Source organism: Haematobia irritans, chromosome 4 (genome assembly GCF_050003625.1).
Source record: "Haematobia irritans isolate KBUSLIRL chromosome 4, ASM5000362v1, whole genome shotgun sequence".
In the NCBI taxonomy this organism is placed as follows: domain Eukaryota; kingdom Metazoa; phylum Arthropoda; class Insecta; order Diptera; family Muscidae; genus Haematobia; species Haematobia irritans.
Window position 1 is genome coordinate 94,323,903 of NC_134400.1, and position 21,960 is coordinate 94,345,862.

The 21,960-nt window shown below is 36.7% G+C and overlaps 1 protein-coding gene across 1 annotated transcript in view; it reads left to right on the top strand.

The window, feature by feature from the left end:
* Positions 1-21,960, top strand: part of Dnah3 (dynein heavy chain 3, axonemal) — a 671,994-nt gene that overhangs the window by 104,653 nt on the left and 545,381 nt on the right. Inside the window, exons 13-16 of the mRNA XM_075308183.1 lie at positions 13,658-13,864; positions 13,998-14,210; positions 14,294-14,459; positions 18,690-18,904. Of these exons, the coding sequence (XP_075164298.1) occupies positions 13,658-13,864; positions 13,998-14,210; positions 14,294-14,459; positions 18,690-18,904 (801 nt within the window). The remainder of the gene's footprint in view (positions 1-13,657; positions 13,865-13,997; positions 14,211-14,293; positions 14,460-18,689; positions 18,905-21,960) is intronic.

Consider the following 21,960-nt stretch of genomic DNA (forward strand, 5'->3'; position numbering starts at 1 on the left):
AACTGTACAACCGGAAAAAGTGTCTGCTTTAATTCAGAGCTGGCACATAAAATTTGACGGCTCCAGAGAGGGCATGACTGTCGATGAATTTATTTATCGTGTTAAGTCTTTGACAAAACAGTTACTGGACAATGATTTCGATCTTTTGCTTGATAATTTACATGGATTACTTATTGGCAAAGCAGGATCATGGTATTGGAAATTTCACAGAAAGAATCCAAATTTCTCATGGGACATTTTTTGCGCTGAATTACATAGGACTTTTGATGAGAATCTTTCTGACCTAGATATATGGGAGAAGATCCACCGACGACGGCAGAAGGAGAATGAAAGTTTTCATGATTATCAGGCCTCTATTGAAAACTTAGTAGATAGACTTTCATCTGAAGTATCTGAAGGTGAGCTTGTCGAAATATTAGTAAGAAATGCAAAATCGAGTCTCAGATATGAACTTTTGCATTTACGAATCCCTACTCTTTCAAGATTGAGGGAAGAAGTTCGTAGACATGAAACTTTTTTCATGGAAAATAATTTTCACCAGAATAGACTTCGAAGTTTCAAACCAAATGTTTCTGAGATTTACGAACCTGACGATGAGATGGAAGCTAGCAATATGGTATCCGAAATCAGCCAAATGAATGCACGATTTAGCTGCTGGAATTGTGGTTCAAGAGGACATCGGAATGATGAATGTTTTGAACCCCGAACTGTGTTTTGCTACGGTTGCGGGGCAAAGGATACGTATAAGCCGCGTTGTAGTAATTGTAATCATTCGGAAAACCGCAAAAGGGATGCGACAACCAACACCAAATAGTCGTATCCGAATCTAACCGCTCGATAGATACTCAAACTAAGGACATAAATAATATTAGGAGTATCGAAATTAGAAAACCTACGATATTAAACACTTGTCGAGACACACAACCGACTTTAAAAATAATCACTCCATATCACAAAAGACTTGAGGAATATATGAGAGCAAGAGAGAGAATATTTTCGGACTTACCACAAAGCCATCGTACAAAACGACTTAGAGATTTTTGGAGTAGAGTTCGCTCTACCAGAAAGAAACTAGTTTCAACAATAATAATGGGAAATGATATGAGAATTTATATTTCTGTATACCTTTTCGATAAAAGTTTTATGGCTCTTCTTGATTCTGGAGCAAACATTAGTTGCGTAGGGAATGAGGCTGCAAGATACATAATGAATAACCACAATTTCAAGAAATGTAAGGGTAATGTGCGTACTGCAGACGGTACGGCAAATTTAGTGGTAGGAAAATTTTTTTGGAAATTGAGTTATAATAATATCATGAACGAAATTGAATTTTTCATTATACCTTCACTGAGACAAGATGTTTTTCTTGGCGCTGACTTTTGGGAAAAATTTGGCCTATTTAAGACGTTGAAGGGGAAAATATCGTCGCCGTTTGTAGGGGAACTAGATGTAGGTAAGGATATTGATGGCGGGGAGAAACCCAATATGCACATACTTTCAGAAAATGAGAAGGTAAGGCTTAAATCAGTAATCGAGGCATTTCCATCGTATGAGAGGGACGGTCTAGGGAAAACCGATTTGATTCGACACTCTATTGATGTTGGAGATACAAAGCCAGTGAAACAACGGCATTGGCCCGTATCACCAGCAATAGAAAAACTTATGTTTGAGGAAGTAGACCACATGTTGGCATTAGGTGTTATCGAGGAGTCGAACAGTCCGTGGAGCAGCAATTGCGTTTTAGTCAGACGTGGAAATAAGAGCAGATTGTGCCTCGATTCGCGGGAGATCAATAGACATACTTTAAAAGATGCGTATCCGTTACCGCACATAAACGGGATATTGGGTCGCTTGCCATCTGCCAAGTACATTACGGGATTGGATATGAAACATGCGTTCTGGCAGATACCTCTTGATGAAAAATCACGACAGATAACTGCCTTTACGATTCCAAATAGGCCATTATACCAATATACCGTAATGCCATTTGGCTTATGTAATGCGCCTCAAACTCTAAGCCGTTTGATGGATCGCATAATACCTAGTCATCTGCGCAATAGAGTTTTCGTCTATCTCGACGATTTATTGGTATTATCTGAGGATTTCGAATCTCATCTTACATTATTGCATGAAGTTGCCCTTTGTTTGCGTAAAGCCAACCTGACGATTAATATCTCGAAATCTAAATTCTGCATGACAGAGATAAGATACCTTGGGTTTGTAGTAGGACAAGGTGTAATAAAGACGGACCCGGAGAAAATTAGGGCCATCATTGAATTCCCTGTACCTTCCTCTGTTAAGCAGCTAAGGAGTTTCCTCGGACTCTCAGGTTGGTACCGGAGATTCATTGAAAATTTTGCTTCCAAGACATATCCATTGACCGAACTATTGAAAGGAAAACGTGGTTTCACGTGGAACGATGATGCAGATAGGGCTTTTAAACACCTCAAGTCACTATTGACTTCTGCTCCTATATTAATTACACCGGATTTTTCAAAGAAATTTATATTATTATGTGACGCCAGTTTGCAGGGTATAGGGTGTGTACTGGCTCAGGAGAACGAAGAGGGGGTTGAATTACCCGTGGCCTTTATGTCAGCCAAGCTGACAAGAGCCCAAAGAAATTACTCTGTAACAGAGTTAGAGTGCCTCGCCGTTGTTGAGGGAATAAAGAAATTCAGACCCTATATTGAGGGTCAGGAATTCACCGTAATAACTGACCATGCCAGCCTTCAGTGGCTTATGAGACAGCGCGATCTGTCCGGGCGACTAGCGCGGTGGGCCCTCAAGCTCCAAAGTTTCTCTTTTTCTATACAGCACCGAAAAGGTACTGAAAATGTTATAGCGGACACTCTTTCTCGCATAAATGTTGTAGAATCAATCGATGATGTAGGTCCAATAATTGACTTGACCTCGGAACATTTCAAATGTGATGAATACTCTAAACTTAAGGAAAGTATTTTGAGGAATGGTCATAAACTGCCAGACTTGAGGGTAGTAGACGATTTCGTATATAAGAGGGTAAATTTTTCTCGAAGTACCGATGACCAGGAGGGTAGCTGGAAGATTTGGATACCTCAAGCTCTAATTCCCGAGGTTTTGCATGAAGCTCACAATCCTCCTACATCAAGTCATTGCGGGATGTCGAAGATGATTGAGAAATTGAGAAGATATCTTTTTTGGCCAAAAATGGTCTCGACTATAAAGGAATTTGTAGCCAAATGTGAAGTTTGTCGATGTACGAAGAATCCGAACATTATACTTCGACCTCCAATGGGCAGACCAATGACTGCGGAGAGACCATTTCAAAAGCTTTTCCTCGACTTACTTGGACCATACCCACGGTCTAAGAGAGGGAATATAGGAATTTTAATCATTGTCGATTGCCTGACTAAGTATGTTTTCTTGCATCCATTGAGAAAATTTACCTCGAATCTTATATGCGATTATCTGCAGGATCGAATCTTTTACACATTTGGCGTACCAGAATGCGTCTTAACCGATAATGGCAGCCAATTCAAATCAGGTTTATTTGAATCTTTTCTTACAAGGTGTGGAGTGCGTCACCAATGTACTGCAATTTACTCGCCTCAAGCTAATTCGTCTGAGCGCGTAAATAGGTCAGTTATTGCCGCTATAAGAGCCTATATTGGCAAAGATCATGCTAATTGGGACAAATTTTTACAAGAAATTTGTTCATCACTGAGATCTACCGTCCATAGAAGCACAGGATTTTCTCCTTACAAATTAGTTTTTGGCCAGGATATGATACTCAATGGGAAGGATTATCAACTTTTACAAAAACTAGGTATGATGTCAGATGACACGATTTTGCAATATCCGGATACGATACAATTAATTCGAGAAAAGTCGAAGGAGAACCTTAAAAGGACTCATGACGACAATGCATTTAAATACAATTTAAGAAGCAGGTATATTAGCTATCAGGAAGGGGAAACGGTACTGTCAAGGAATTTCGTTCAAAGTAACGCTAGTAAGAAGATAAACGCCAAATTAGCCCCTACGTTTTTGAAATCCGTAGTAAAACGAAAATTGGGAAATTCGTATTATGAACTTGTTGACAAGGAAGGTAAAAATATAGGCGTTTACCACGCAAAGGATATGCAAAAACTATGATTATATCAATCTTCCATCTAAGGACTCCTCTGCATATCAGATGTCGCCTTATCTGGTTTGTAGTGACCAATAAATTTAAATTTAATTTTTTTTAAGCATTTGAAGGTAACGGCTACCCTTGAATCAGCCTGTAGGTTGAGACATCAAAACAGCTGTTAGTCCGAATTTTTATCAAGTCTCTATACCTTATTGTTTTGATAGATTCCCCGTAGCCTCTGTTATGCAAGCGTTTATGGCTATATCTCATTCTCTCACATTGTTAATAAGGCATCTAACTGTTTCAAAGAAAACAGGGAAGAAAAAAAAGTCCAATGCGAGCCTACGCAGAAATTTTGCACTCATACAGTTATTCATTTCAAACAAGAAGTCGAGCAGTACAGATTTCAAAAAAAAAAAACCCGTGTAATAATTGAAGAGAAAAGAAAAAGGCAAACTTATTTAGAAACTTTTCTGTTCATACACATAATTGTACAGGAACTCTGGAATTGTTTAAATATTTAAACACCTTTTAAAGTGGTAAGCAATACGGACAGATCTAATTGAAGGTTTTGTGAAAAGTATTTCTTGTGTTTTTTTTTGACTCAGATCAATCTGTGGCCTATTATTACCTTTCAATCCAATCGTGGTGGAAGACATATATCGGTGGACTTCCGCTGCAGGAAGCCACTGATAATAAATATTTAGCGGCCCGGAAATTGTTTTGCAGATCGCCCAACGTAGATCGAAAAATATAATTATGCCTTACTAATAAATTTTGGGCTCAAGACCTTTGGATACCCACGTGCTCATTGTACAATTCAAAGAAGAAAAAGCGAGCTACTTCGAGAATCACATGTTGCCGCACCAAAAAGTACACACCCTAACGAGGCAAATTACCATTTTGCAGAATACCAAAATGAAATCAACAAATTAATTAATTATCCAAAAAAACAAAAAAAAAGGAAATAGAATGTCTCGTATACATATATATGAAATCAAAATTTAATATCGTCCTATTTAAGCTTCAACATCTAAATCATCGATGGGCCCAACGACATTGCAATGTTTGAGCAGTAAGTAAATTAAAAAAAAAAAAAAAAAACAAAAAGTGAGTAACCTCTGATTATGGTTTATTTCATATATATGTACACTATAAAAAAAAAGTCATAATTAGACAACAATGATTGAGTAAACTATAACTATAATTGAATTAATAATTTTAATATCGAATAACTATTTATGGAAAAAAAAATTGAAAAAAAATTTAGAACCCTAATATACGGAAAGTTGAACATAAGATACAAATACGCTTTAGAAAGAAAGAAAACAATTGAATTTAATCTTCCTTCTCTTCTTTGTGCGTATTTTTTTTTATTCTCATTCATAATTTTCTTCTTTCGTCAAAATGTCAGTTAATCAATGAAATTATTCTGTATAAAGAGAGCTGATATATTTTCCCTTTATTAGTTTATAATTGTCAGTATTTAACTCTCATATGAATATAATAAAGTGTATATCATGCAAACTGTTATAAATTGCCAGTGTTACAACAACATGATTTTCTAAGTGAGAGAGGTAATGTTTGTCGACGAGATCGGGGCATCATAAGTATGCACATTTAAACGCGGTGAGGGGTTCACCCACAGTGATGGGCAATCACAAACAAAGGTAGATTGCATGGAAGGGAGGGTATTGAGTAGAGAGGCTCATTAACACCGAGAGCTGCGTGTAGAACTAGTATATAAAGAATGGAGAATTATGATTTAACTTAGTTTACCATTGTCCGTGATCCCAGTAGTCCGTCTGTTTTTTTTTTTTTTGTTTGTTTTGATTCTTGTGACTTATCGCTTTTAGTGTCTATTTTATTATTAAATTTGTTTTCTTTTAAGATTGCGTTTTACCTTTTCAGTGTACCTACAATAAATGGTTGAGTGTGCTTGGTTTGTGAAATGACAAGACCCACCCATATCGGCGAGTTAGCAAGAGCGTAGCTAGAGGTACACATCCGTCAATTCACATTCCTACATATTAAAAAAAAAAAAAATCCTATATTTCTATAGACCTCAATTCAAAATTAATATCTTCAGCACATAACACCACAAATTGTCTTTAAATTTGTTTTCTTTTTGCATCTTGACTACAAAGCACAAAATCGTTCAAATATAGGACATGTTTTTCAACACTTTATTTTAAAGACTTTTTATACCCTGCTCCACACTGGAACAGGGTATTACAAGTTATTTTACTTGAAACATAGCATAATTTCTACGGAAGTCGAGTCTTAATTTGGAAAATAAAGTTGTCGTTAACTCGTTTTTAAAGGACTTTGAAAGCATATGAAAAAAAAGCTAAAAATTAAAATTAGCTTCCTAGAAACAAGTACACAAACCCCAAATTTAAAAGAAAATTTTGCCTTAAAAGTATCCTTACTTGTATTCTCCGCTTCTTTGGCTCGGAATCAATACCAAAATTTTTAAAGTAAAGACAAAATGTTTGGAACCGGGCATGTTTTTTTTTCAGTGTAGGGATGGTCTACATCCGCCACCAAAAATTGTAGTAGTTTTTCAATATTTTGTTGAGAAAGAAGAGGCTATTTTCTTGCGGATCGAGAGGAGTATTTGAGTTTTAATTGAACCTTTCGGGCAGTCTCCTGCGATATCTGCTTCTCGCAGTTATTTTTCAAGTCTCGTACAAGTTCTCTAGCGCTCCATTTGGGATTAACAACATTCTCGAAATTTATAGCAAAATATGAAGGACACTGTGATAGATTTTGGATCCTGTATCTCTCACAATATTAGGAATTAACAATAACTTTGGAATGACGCTATAATTTGGTCGAAAATGCAATGAGGAAAAAAGTAGGGTAACACCAAGGCAACATATTAGTCCATATCGGGCGAAAGACATATATGGGAGCTATATCTAAATCTAAACCGATTTCAATCAAATTTGGCACACTTGACTACACTACTAATTGTACTCCTAGTGCAAAATTTCATCAAAATTGGGGAAAAATTCTGGCTTCTGGGACCGTATTAGTCCATATCGGGCGAAAGATATATATGGGAGCTATATCTAAATCTCAACCGATTTCTTCCAAAATCAATAGGGTTCTATTCTGAGCCAAAACACATACTTGTGCCAAATTTGAAGTCGATTGGACTAAAACTGCGACCTAGACTTTGATTACAAAAATGTGTTCACGGACAGACGGACATGGCTATATCGACTCAGGAGCCCACCCTGAGCATTTTTGCCAAAGATGTGTCTATCTCGTCTCCTTCTGGGTGTTACAAACATATGCACTAACTTATAATACCCTGTTCCACAGTGTGGTGCAGGGTATAAAAACAACAAAAACATTTAGTGCGAAAATCTAACGAGATTTTTTTTTTTGGGATCTGGTTTTGCAAAGAATTTATTGGCGGCATCATCGGGCCTTATTTTTTCCAAAATGAGGCCGGTCAGGCAGTTACTGTGAATGCTGTTCGCTATCGTGAGATGATAACGAACTTTTTATGGCCCGAATCGGAAGATATGTATGTGGACGATATGTGGTTTCAGCAGGACGGTGCCACTTGGCACACAGCTAACGAAACAATGGCTTTTTTGCGCAACAAATTCAATGGCGGTGTTATCTCACGTAATGGCGATGTCAATTGGCCGCCAAGATCATGTGATTTGACACCGTTGGACTTTTTTCTTTGGGGTTATTTGAAAGAAAAGGTGTACGTCGAAAAGCCAGCAACAATTCAAGAGCTAAAGGATGAGATAATTCGGCACATTAACGGCATAGAACCTCCATTATGCCTCAGCGTCATCGAAAATTTGGACCATCGGATGAAGGAGTGCCACCGAGGTCGCGGCGCCCATTTGGCCGATATTTTGTTCCATACATAATTGAGTGATACCAATATATCATAATAAAACAAAATTACAATAATTTCCTAAATAGTTTGTGTTTTATTCAAAATCAACATCGACCCATAAAATTTTATCACAAACAAAAAGTATGTAAAATTGTGGAAAAACACGTTTATGTAATTACTTTCTTAAATTTTTATATTTTGCAAACAATTTATTGACAAACTGTAGATTATGTTTAAAAAATACATCCCGAAACACATTCTGTGTACATCGGAACATATAAAAAACATATTTTTCCGTGTATATTTCTCAATTTTTATACCCTCCACCGTAGGATGGGGGGTATATTAACTTTGTCATTCCGTTTGTAACACATCAAAATATTGCTCCAAGACCCCATAAAGTATATATATTCTGGGTCGTGGGGAAATTCTGAGTCGATCTGAGCATGTCCGTCCGTCTGTTGAAATCACACTAACTTCCGAACGAAACAAGCTATCGACGTGAAACTTGGCACAAGTAGTTGTTATTGATGATGGCTTGCGATTGCTTTAAGAGAAGCAAATTTCATCCGATCCGGCTGAAATTTGGTACATGGTGTTAATATATGGTCTCTAACAACCATGCAAAAATTGGTCCACATCGGTCCATAATTATATACAGCCCCCATATAAACCGATCCCCCGATTTGGCTTTCTGAGCCTCTAAGAGAAGCAAATTTCATCCGATCCGGCTGAAATTTGGTACATTGTGTTAGTATATGGTCTTTAGCAACCATGCTAAAATGGTCGAAATCGGTCCATAATTATATATAGCCCCCATATAAACCGATCCCCAGATTTGATCTCCGGAGCCCCTTGGAAGAGCAAAATTCATCCGATTCGGTTGAAATTTGGTACGTGATGTTAGTATATGGTATCCAATAACCATGCATGAATTGGTTCATATCAGCCATAATTATATATAGCCCCCATATAAACCGATCCCCAGATTTGACCTCCGGTGCCTTTTGGAGAAACAAAATTCATCCGATCTGATTGAAATTTGGTTCGCGGTTTTACTATATGATATTTAACAACCATGCCAAAAGTGGTCCATATCAGTCCATAATCATATATAGCCCCCATATAAACCGATCCCGAGATTTGGTTCCTCTTGGATGAGCAAATTTCATCCGAGTCAGATGAAATTTGGTACATTGTGCTAGTATATGGCCGTTAACAGCCATGCCTAACTAGGTCCATATCTGTCTATAGTTATATATAGCCCTCAGATAAATCGATCCCCAATCACACAAAAATTGGTCCATATCAAGTTCATAATTGTATATAACCCCCAAATAAGCGACACCCATTTTTCAATTCTGGCTCGCTACGTACCGTGCAAAAGTCCATATCGATTCGTAATTATGTGTAGACTTACATACTTTTTTGTCTAATATATACCACGTGTGGACTAACTCACAATTTAGAAAACGATTTAAGATACCACAACCCAAGTAATTCGATTGTGTATAACAGTCTTTCGTAGAAGTTTCTACGCAATCCATGGTGGAGGCTACATAAGATTCGGCCTGGCCGAACTTACGGCCGTTTATACTTGTTGTTTTTGTTTTCATATCGATAGCACTCAACTATTTTCGCAACAAAACAATTTGTTGAAAATTCATAATATTTCTATTATTTCCTCTGTCAAGCATCTACAAATACATTTCAACAACAAATGCCTCATATTCAATAGACAAATTTGTTGAGCATCAGCAGATTTTACATACAAATAAAGTTGTTAATATTTATTTGCAGTTATTTTTTGTGTGTATGATTTTTGCTGAGATAGCAGGATTATTATTCTAACTATGCATGTCAAAGTTGGTCAAAATCGGTTTATATTTAGATATAGCTCCCATATATATGCCAGAGTAGGGGAAATATGGTAGAATGTTTCATATTTTAGACCCATTTTCAATGGGAGTTTCCTCCAATTGATTCGATAGTTTCCACATAGAATACATTTAATATACTATTTAAGTGTGTCATCTTGATCTAATATGGCCAAAATACCCACATTTTACACAAAATTCTGTGATGATTTCCCCATATCGTAGTCATATCCTACACACTGTAATGCCAAACTTTCCACAGAATGGTCGAATTTTCACCTCCGACTTGTGGAAATATCGCCCGAATTGCCCAAATAATATATCACAACCCACAATTGACCACATATCTTGGCGAGATTTAATCAATATCATTGTAAAATCGCCACTGCTGAGTAGCAAAAATTGTAAATATTACTCAAATTGTCCTATATCTCCAATACATAAGTATCGCCCGAAAAATCATAAATGATATTTTGTACAACTGCATCAAGATTGCTCTAGCTTTGTATTTCCCATATTTTTATACCCTGCGCCACACTGTGGAACAGGGTATTATAAGTTAGTGCATATTTGTAACACACAGAAGGAGACGAGATAGACACATTGTGTCTTTGGCAATAATGCTCAGGGTGGGTCCCTGAGTCGATATAACCATGTCCGTCTGTACGTCTGTCTGTGAACACATATTTGTGATCAAAGTCTAGGTCGCAATTTAAGTCCAATCGCCTTCATATTTGGCACATGTTTCTAATTTGGGTCAGAATAGAACCCTATTGATTTTGGAAGAAATCGGTTCAGATTTAGATATAGCTCCCATATATATATTTCGCTCGATATGCACTAATATGGACCCAGCAGCCAGAGTTTTATACCGATTTGCTTGAAATTTTGTACAAACATAACACTTAGTCGTATAGTCAAGTGTGCAAAATTTGATTGAAATCGATTCAGATCTAGATATAGCTCCCATATATATCTTTCGCCCGATATGCACTTATATGGACCTAGAAGCCAGTGTTTTATCCCGATTAGCTTGAAATTTTGCACAAGGAGTACAATTGGTAGTATAGTCATGTGTGCAAACTTGATTGAATTCGGTTCAGATTTATATATAGCTTCCATATATATTTTTTGCCCGATATGGACTTATATGGCCCCAGAAGCCAGAGTTTTGGCCCAATTTGGTTGAAATTTTGCACTAGAAGTACAACTAGTAATATAGTCATATGTGCCAAATTTGATTGAAATCGGTTCAGATTTAGATATAGCTCCCGTATATATGTTTTTCTGATTTCGACAAAAATGGTCAAAATACCAACATTTTCCTTGTTAAATCGCCACTGCTTAGTCGAAAAGTTGTAAAAATGACTCTAATTTTCCTAAACTTCTAATACGTATATATCGAGCGATAAATCATAAATAAACTTTTGCGAAGTTTCCTTAAAATTGCTTCAGATTTAAATGCTTCCCATATTTTTTTACTAAAATTATGTTCCACCCTAGTGCATTAGCCAATTTAAATTTTGCGTCTATAGATTTTGTAAAAGTCTATCAAATTCTGTCCAGATCGAGTGATATTTAAATGTATGTATTTGGGACAAACCTTTATATATAGCCCCCAACATATTTGACGGGTGTGATATGGTATCGAAAATTTAGATCTACAAAGTAGTGCAGGGTATAATATAGTGGGCCCCGCCCGACTTTAGACTTTCCTTACTTGTTTTTTACTAAAATTATGTTCCACCCTAGTGCATTAGCCAATTTAAATTTTGCGTCTATAGATTTTGTAAAAGTCTATCAAATTCTGTCCAAATGGAGTGATATTTAAATGTATGTAGTTGGGACAAACCTTTATATATAGCACCCAACACATTTGACGGATGTGATATGGTATCGAAAATTTAGATCTACAAAGTGGTGCAGGGTATAATACAGTCGGCCCCGCCCGACTTTAGACTTTCCTTACTTACTTACTTACTAACATTGTGTTCCACCCTACTGCATTAGCCGCCTTAAATTTTGAGTCTTTAGATTTTGTAGAAGTCTATCAAATTCTGTCCAGATCGAGTGATATTTAAATGTATGTATTTGGGACAAACCTTTATATATAGCCCCCAACACATTTGACGGGTGTGATATGGTATCGAAAATTTAGATCTACAAAGTGGTGCAGGGTTTAATATAGTCGGCCCCGCCCGACTTTAGACTTTCCTTACTTGTTATTACTAACATTGTGTTTCATCCCAAGGTATTAGCCGATTTAATTTTTAATTCTAGCGATTTTATAGAAGTACAAAAAATTGTCTCCAAATCTTTTCAGGTATAAATCAGATATGGTAACACAAATTTTGGTCTACATAATGGTGAAGGGTATAACATAGTCGGCCCCGCCCGACTTTAGACTTTACTTACTTGTTTTTTACTAAAATTGCGTTTCGTCCCAGGGCGTTACCCGATTTTAATTTTAACTCTAGAGATTTTGTAGAACTATGAAAAATTGTTCCAAATCGGTTCAGATTTTAATATTTGTATACATACAATATTAAAATCTGAATATAAACCTTTATATATCCCCCAACAAATTTGAAGGAGTTAAGATGTTATCAAACATTTTGGTATACATAGTGGTGAAGGGTATGCTATAGTCGACCCCTCCACACCCTCACAAAAAATCGCTTCTGTAACATATACTCCCAAACATATTTTGCTTCAAGCATATACATTTTTGGGTATTGCCCAAACATTTATATGTTTGATCTCTTCCAATATATAATATGTTTGAAAGCATATTGGTCTAAACAATATATGTTTGGGTAGTCTAAGTTCCAAACATTTTGTATTTTTGCATTCAAATTCAATAATGTTGTCTTCCAAAAAACAATATGTTATTATGTGAACATATAATATGTTTGGAAGCATTTTGCACCCAAAAATATTATGTGCTTAAAAAAAATCTCCCAAACAATATTGTGCTCAAAATTTTATTTATTTATTTATATATTTACAATCATAATATAGGTGCTAACAACATAGGTTTTCGACCTGAATGCTCAAAATTTTGTTTCTGCCTAATTGTATATTCCCCCACATCTTTCTCACTTCCACGAGATTTTTTAGTGCTTAGCACCTTTTTCTGTAATACAAACATTGTAGAAGAAATTATTCAAATTTTTTTATTTTAATTTTACCTTTTGCCGGACGGGGATTCGAACAGCGGACCACACAGTTTGTAAGGATCAAAGAAGTAGCTGATCAATTGCCCAAGGAAAAATAAAATGTTAATTTTGTAATAACAAGCAACAACCACCAACTTAATTCAATATCGCTCCCTGTTAAATAGCGCTCCAAGCTACTAAACACATATATGTTTATAGGCTATTTCTAAATTAATATATGTTTGCATCCAAGCATATTATATTTACAAACATTTTATGTCCCAAACATAATATGTTCTAACATATTAACATATATGTCCCAAACATGTTATGCTAGTTTATGAACATTATATGCTTGCACTCAAAAATATTGTGTTTAAAAATTTGTGTTCCAAACATATAATGTTTATAGCCAAACATATGAACAGTCTTTTTCATCCGTGCACTTTGGACTTTACTTATTTGTTATTTTTGGCATCAGTTTTTTTTTGTCTGTGTATAGTTGTATAAAAATAGTGACATAGCTAAAAATTTTCATGTATGTACATCAAGTGTGAGATGAGGCTAAATGTACGTGGGTTTACGCGTCAAAAACTTTTTATACAACTTCTGCTATTCTTTTATTTTCATTTACCAGCTCCTACTAAACGATTGGATTCCTCGGTGTGCCGATATGATGGATGTAATGCGTAAAACTTGGAAAGACTTGATACCAATGCGTGGTCGTAATGGCGGTCGTGCAGCTATCCTCTTTCGTTGTGTTCACGCTCTGATGTCGCATCACTTGGAGGGCTTAATAAGCCGAAGTATAACGTATTTGTATAAAACTCTATGTGAATATATGGTAAGATAGACGATTTCAGGTGTTGATTACTTTATTAAGAGTTCTCCTTTGTCGGTCTTTAATGATTATTGGAAGAGAAAACTTTAGCTCTCTTCTCTTAAGTATATCTAAACCTTTTTTTTTTGTCAAATAGGATGGTAATGATATTAAGAAGTACAATTTGTTTGATAAAAAACTGAAACGTAGACCTTTGATGACATTGATTGTTTCGGTTATTGGAACACATTTTGATGAACCAGAGAGAGTAGATTTCCCCCCAAAACATAAAACTCCAAAAATTTACGAAGAGGAAGAGGGTGATGCGAATCCCTTCTATAGTAGGATGAACGTTGCTGACTTTGAACAGGTAGGTTTTGGTAATACGGAAATTTATTATAAAACTATGGAGTACAGAGTCTTCATTTTAATATAAATAACTCTTAATTACAGCCCCCAATAGAGGTTGACAATGTTGCTGATTTTCTTGTGAAGAATTGGGGAAAATTCCATGCATTTCCTTATATTGGAAGTTTGCCTGACCTATTTATTGATATATTTAAAAGCATATTGAAAGTTGGCTATAAATTGCCACGATTAGAATATGTTATGTCAAGAGGTATGAATTGAACAACTGTATTATGAAATATTTTTCTTTTATTTGTATTGTGTTTAATGTAGTAAATATAAATGAATATTACAATAATTTGATTGTAGTCCTGAGAAAACTAAGAAGATAAATCTTTCGCCATATATCCGCAAAAAAAGTTTGGAAAACGTTTTTTTTTTCACCATAAGAAGGGGGCGAACGAAGCAAGCTTTCGACTTGAAATGTTGCACCAGTATTTGTTATTTATGTAGGTCAGATGGTATTGCATATGGGCCATATAGGACCACTTTTACGAATAGCCCCATATAAATTATTTAGCTTGAGGAGCTTCCAGAAGGTACAAATCTCATCAGATCCGCTTGCAATTTGGTACGTGGTGTTAGTCTCTAACAACTAAGCAAAAATTGGTACAAAATTATATGTAGCCCTATACAAACCGATCCCCAAATTTGGCTTGCGAAGCCTCTTCGAGGAGTAAATTTCATCCGATCCGGTTGAAATTCGGCACGTGATGACAATCTATGGTCTCTAACAATGGTGCAAAAATTGGTTCATATCAGTCCATAATTATATCTAGCATCCGAAATAATCATGGAAAAATTGGTCCTTATCGGACAATAAATATAACAGGTTGGCTGATAAGTCCCCGGTCTGACACATAGATGGCGTCGCTAGTATTAAATGCATATTACTTTTATATAGTACCAACCTTCAAATGATTCGTGTCAAAATTTGACGTCTGTAAATCAATTAGTTTGTGAGATAGAGCGTCTTTTGTGAAGCAACTTTTGTTATTGTGAAAAAAATGGAAAAAAAGGAATTTCGTATTTTGATAAAATACTGTTTTCTGAAGGGAAAAAAATACCGGACTCTGCCCCAGGGAAATCAACAATAATTGATTGGTATGCAAAATTCAAGCGTGGTGAAATGAGCACGGAGGACAGTGAACGCAGTGGACGCCCGAAAGAGGTGGTTACCGACGAAAACTTAAAAAAAAAAACACAAAATGATTTTGAATGACCGTAAAATGAAGTTTATCGAGATATCAGAGGCCTTAAAGATATCAAAGGAACGTGTTGGTCATATCATTCATCAATATTTGGATATGCGGAAGCTCTGTGCAAAATGGGTGCCGCGCGAGCTCACATTTGACCAAAAACAACGTATTGATGATTTTGAGCGGTGTTTGCAGCTGTTAACTCGTAATACACCCGAGTTTTTCCGTCGATATGTGACAATGGATGAAACATGGCTCCATCACTACACTCCTGAGTCCAATCGACAGTCGGCTGAGTGGACAGCGACCGGTGAACCGTCTCCGAAGCGTGGAAAGACTCAAAAGTCCGCTGGCAAAGTAATGGCCTCTGTTTTTTGGGATGCGCATGGAATAATTTTTATCGATTATCTTGAGACAGGAAAAACCATCAACAGTGACTATTATATGGCGTTATTGGAACGTTTGAAGGTCGAAATCGCTGCAAAACGGCCCCATATGAAGAAGAAACAAGTATATACGGCCGTAAGTTCGGCCAGGCCGAAGCTTATGTACCCTCCATCATGGATTGCGTAGAAACTTCTTCTAAACACTGCCATCCACAATCGAATTACTTAAGTTGCGGTAACGCTTGCCGATGACAAGGTATCTTAAAACCTCCTAACACCATCTTCTAAATTGTAAGTAAGTCCATACGTGGTATATATTAAATCAAAAAAGATCGAACCAATACGTATATAATTCAGTTTGACAAAGTAGACAAAAAATTTTGACAAAATTTTCTACAGAAATAAAATTTTAACAAAATTTTCTATAGAAATAAAATTTTGGCCAAATTTACTATAGAAATAAAAATTTTGACACAATTTTCTATAGAAATACCATTTTGACAAAAATTTCTACAGAAATAAAATTTTAACAAAATTTTTTATAGAAATAAACTTTTGACAAAATTTCCTATAGAAATAAAATCGTAGATTATTTTTGGCTCGAGTGGCAACCATGATTATGAACCGAATAAAATTTGAACAAAATTCTCTATAGAAATAAAATTTTGACAAATTTTTCTATAGAAATAAAATTTTGACAATGATGAAAATTTTATTATGAACCGACAAAAATTGTAAGAAAATTTTCTCCAGAAATAAAATTTTGACAAATTTTTCTATAGAAATAAAATTTTGACAAAATTTTCTATAGAAATAAAATTTTGGTAGATTATTTTTGGCTCTAGTGGCAACCATGTTTATGAACCGATATGGACCAATTTTTGTGTGATTGGACCATTTTGGTATGGTTGTTAGCGACCATATACTAACACCACGTGCCTAATTTGAACCGGGTCGGATGAATTTTGCTCCTCCAAGAGGCTCCGGAGGTCAAATCTGGAGAATGTTTTATATGGGGGCTATATATAATTATGGACCGATATGGACCAATTCTGGCACGGTTGTTAAAGATCATATACTAACTACCATGTTCCAAATTACAACCGGATTGGATGAAATTTGCTTCTCTTGGAGACTTCGCAAACCAAATTGGGGATCGGTTTATATGGGGGCTATATATAATTATGAACCGATGTGGACCAATTTTTGCATGGTTGTTAGAGACCATATACCAATATCATGTACCAAATTTCAGGGGGATCGGATGAAATTTGCTTCTCTTTGAGGCTCCGCAACCCAAATCTGGGGATCGGTTTATATGGGCGCCATATATAATTATGGACCGATGTGGACCAATTTTTGCACGGTTGTTAGAGACCATATACCAATACCATGTACCAAATTTCAGCCGGATCGGATGAAATTTGCTTCTCTTTGAGGCTCCGCAAGTCAAATCTGGGGATCGGTTTATATGGGGGCTATATATAATTATGGACCGATGTGGACCAATTTTTGCATGATTGTTAGAGACCATATACCAACACCATGTACCAAATTTCAGCCTGATCGGATGAAATATGCTTCTCTTAGAGGCTCCACAATCCAAATCTGGGGATCGGTTTATATGGGGGCTATATATAATTAAGGACCGATATGGACCAATTTTTGCATGGTTGTTAGAGACCATATACCAACATCATGTACCAAATTTCAGCCGGATCGGATGAAATTTTTTTCTCCTTGAGGCTCCGCAAGCCAAATCTGGGGATCGGTTTATATAGGCCTATATATAATTATGGACCGATGTAAACCAATTTTTGCATGGTTGTTAGAGACCATATACCAACACCATGTACCAAATTTCAGCCGGATCGGATGAAATTTGCTTCTCTTTTAGGCTCAGCAAGCCAAATCTTTGGATCGGTTTATATGGGGGCTATATATAATTATGGACCGATGTGGACCAATTTTTGCATGATTGTTAGAGACCATATACCAACACCATATACTAAATTTCAGCCTGATCGGATGAAATATGCTTCTGTTAGAGGCTCCACAAGCCAAATCTGAGGGTCCCTTTATATGGGGGCTATACGTAAAAGTGGACCGATATGGCCCATTTTCAATACCATCCGACCTACATCGATAACAACTACTTGTGCCAAGTTTCAAGTCGATAGCTTGTTTCGTTCGGAAGTTAGCGTGATTTCAACAGACGGACGGACGGACGGACATGCTTAGATCGACTCAGAATTTCACCACGACCCAGAATATATATACTTTATGGGGTCTTAGAGCAATATTTCGATGTGTTACAAACGGAATGACAAAGTTAGTATACCCCCATCCTATGATGGAGGGTATAAAAAGTGTTGTTCCACCAAGACAACGCACCGTGCCACAAGTCATTGAGAACGATGGCAAAAATTCATGAATTGGGCTTCGAATTGCTTCCCCACCCACCGTATTCTCCAGATCTGGCCCCCAGCGACTTTTTCTTGTTCTCAGACCTCAAAAGGATGCTCGCAGGGAAAAAAATTTGGCTGCAATGAAGAGTTGATCGCCGAAACTGAGGCCTATTTTGAGGCAAAACCGAAGGAGTACTATATGTGTTTTTCCTTGTTAGACCGGGGACTTATCAGCCAACCTGTTATAAAGCCCCCATATAAACATGATCCCCGGATTGATTTCCGAAACTTCTAAGCTTTGGTGTTAGTGGTGTTAGTATATGCCCTCTAATAACTACGCAAAAATTTTTCCAATTGGTATTTAGTTGCTTTTCTGATTATCATTATTTGTTGTTTTGTACCTAAATTTAATTAATACCCTATTCATTTCCTGCTTTTGTACCATTAGATCCGGACACATTTGGCTACTTGCATTGTATTAACGAAAACCATCCAGATATGATGAATTTATATCAAAAAATTACCACAATTGTTGAAAATAACAGAAAAGGACCTATTGTGTATTTGCTACCAATTTACAAATACTATTACTCCCTACTAGCCAATAAAATATTACCAATTGTAGAAAGGATTTTCACACATCATGTACTACCAGATTTAAGTGTAAGTATTTTAAAATATCACTGACACACTAAATTCGTTAATTATACGTACGATACGGGTGTTTCAAAGTTTCTCCCGATGACTACTAGGTACAAAAAGCTTCCTTACATGTTAACGAATCTCGTCATTAAAATGGAGCCAACGAAAATATTTAATAACTACAATGATGAGCGAACTTGTAGTAAAATTTACAAATTTGAAGAAATAATTAACTATTTGGTGAAATGAAGTAAAACTTTTTACTTAATTTGTGTATAATTTTTTTATCACGATTTTTCAAATCGAATGAATACTTTTCCAAATCAAATGAAATCTTTTTCAAATCAAACGAAAGAAACTTGTTTCAAATCATATGAATCTTTTATACTTTTTAATGAAATTTTGACCCATATTTTAATTTGAATTCATACTTTAGGGAATTGAAAATTCTAAATAAAATTTTGTACTGAAAAAAATATTGTCGCGAGGCCAAAGACTTCTCTAATATAAAGTTTTTTTCCTTGTCCAAAAGTCGATAAACTTTTCAATGAAGTCGTTTAGCCTTTTTAATTATGTGAGTTGACTTAAAAATGGGTATCATAACATGACTGTCAATTAAGACAATTAAAAAATTAATTGGATCAATTAATTTCGTGATTGAATCAGACAATGGAAATCGCGATTCATATCAATTCAGTAGGTTAGGTTAGGTTAGGTTAAAGTGGCAGCCCGATTAAGATTCAGGCTCACTTAGACTATTCAGTCCATTGTGATACCACATTAACTAAAAGTACCTATTACATATGGGCACTTCTAGTTTTAACCGCTCAACCTTCTTGATTATTTTCTTTGTTGAACCAACCAGATTGTTCCAAAAATATTAGCAGACTGCTTAAGTTAACGTTTTCCAGATCCGCCAGTAATCTGAAGCTATATGCTCCTAAAAGTTGCTTGCGCTTTACACAAAATGCAGGACACTCACACAAGAGGTGTTTAATTGATTCTTTTTCCTCCGCATCATGACAGCTCATACAATAGTCATTATACTTCGCGCCAATAGTTTTTGCAAAATCTCCTATCAGACAGCGACCCGTTATAGCAGATATCAGGAGTGATACCTGACGTCTCGAGAACATTAGCATATCTAGTGTGCGGTTTAAGTTGAAATGGGGCCATATTTGCTTGGTGTCGTTACAACCCTTGCAATTCTCCCATCGAACATTTGCCATCATAACAGCCTTCTCACGCAGCATGAGCTTGCAGGTAGCTAGGGGCATACCAACAAATTCTAGTTCCCCTGGAATATGTAAGGTAGTCCCTAGCCTTGCCAACTCATCCGCTTCGCAGTTCCCCGGAATGTTCCTATGGCCGGGCACCCATATTAGGTGAATATTGTACTGCTCAGCCATCTCATTGAGAGATTTGCGGCAATCGATGGCCGTTTTCGAGTTGAGGAACACAAAGTCCAAGGATTTTATTGCAGGTTGACTGTCTGAGTATATATTAATGCCCACATTTTTTGGAACATTACTTCTCAGCCAATTCGCCACCTCTCTTATTGCTAATATTTCAGCCTGAAAAACACTACAGTGATTAGGTAATCTTTTCGCTATTTGAAGTTCCAGATCATTAGAATATACTCCGAAACCCACTTGTCCATCCAATTTGGAGCCATCAGTGTATAAATCTATATATTCTTTATTCCCCGGGGTATGTGTGCACCACGCCTCACTGTTGGGGATTAGAGTCTCAAACTTTTTGTCGAAAAGTGGACTCGCCAAAGTGTAATCCACTACGTTAGGCACATCTGACATTATTTTGAGGACAGAACTGTGACCGTAACCATTTTCCGACCACAGCGATAGTTCGCGCAACCGCACAGCCGTTGTTGCAGCTGACTGTTTGGCCAAAATGTCTAAAGGCAATAGATGCATCATGACATTAAGGGAATTTGTTCCTGTCTTGCTGAATGCGCCTGAAATACACAAACACGCCATACGCTGAACTTTATCTAAACCAGTCGGTTTCTGAAGTGCCGGCCACCAGACTACAACACCATATAGCATTATAGGTCTAACCACTGCCGTGTATAGCCAATGCACAATTTTTGGTTTTAGTCCCCACTTTTTTCCTATTGCCTTTTTGCACGAGTACAAAGCTACAGTTGCCTTCCTCGCCCTTTCTTCAATATTAAGCTTAAAGTTCAGCTTCCTGTCCAAAATAACGCCAAGGTATTTTGCACAATCACCAAAGGGAATTTCAATACCCCCTAAGGAAATAGGCCTACCGTGGGAGTTTTGCGATCTTTGCAGTACATGACTAATTCTGTCTTTGCAGGATTTACCCCAAGACCATTGTCTTTCGCCCATTGTTCAGTCATCCGGAGGGCCCTCTGAATAATATCTCTGATTGTGGATGGGAATTTTCCCCTGACTGCCAGAGCTACATCATCTGCGTATGCCACCACTTTTATCCTTTCTTTTTCTAGAGTAACCAGAAGGCTATTTATAGCAACATTCCAAAGAAGAGGTGATAGAACTCCTCCTTGGGGAGTGCCTCTGTTCACATACTTTTGTATGTTTGCTTGTCCTTGTGTGGCTGAAATACGTCTCTTAATTAGCAGTTCGTCTAACAGCCTGAGTATACATGGATCAACATTCAGAGTTGTCAGTCCATTTAATATCGAGCTCGGATGGACATTATTGAACGCCCCTTCGATGTCTAGAAACGCCACGATTGTGTATTCTTTGACAGATAGTGAGCTTTCAATAAAGCTGACTAGTTCATGTAGTGCGGTCTCAGTAGACCTGCCCTTCGAGTACGCATGCTGTCGTTTCGAGAACAAACTTGAATCGATGCTAGTTCTAAGATAAATATCTATCATCCTCTCCAGAGTCTTAAGTAGGAATGAGGATAAACTGATTGGTCGGAAATCCTTCGCCCTCGAGTGAGAGGCTTTTCCCGCTTTAGGTATGAAAACGACTTTTGTTTCCCTCCACTTTCCTGGGATATATGATAAGTTGATACATCCTTTATATATCACCGACAACCAGGGGATAATTTTTTCAGTTACAGCT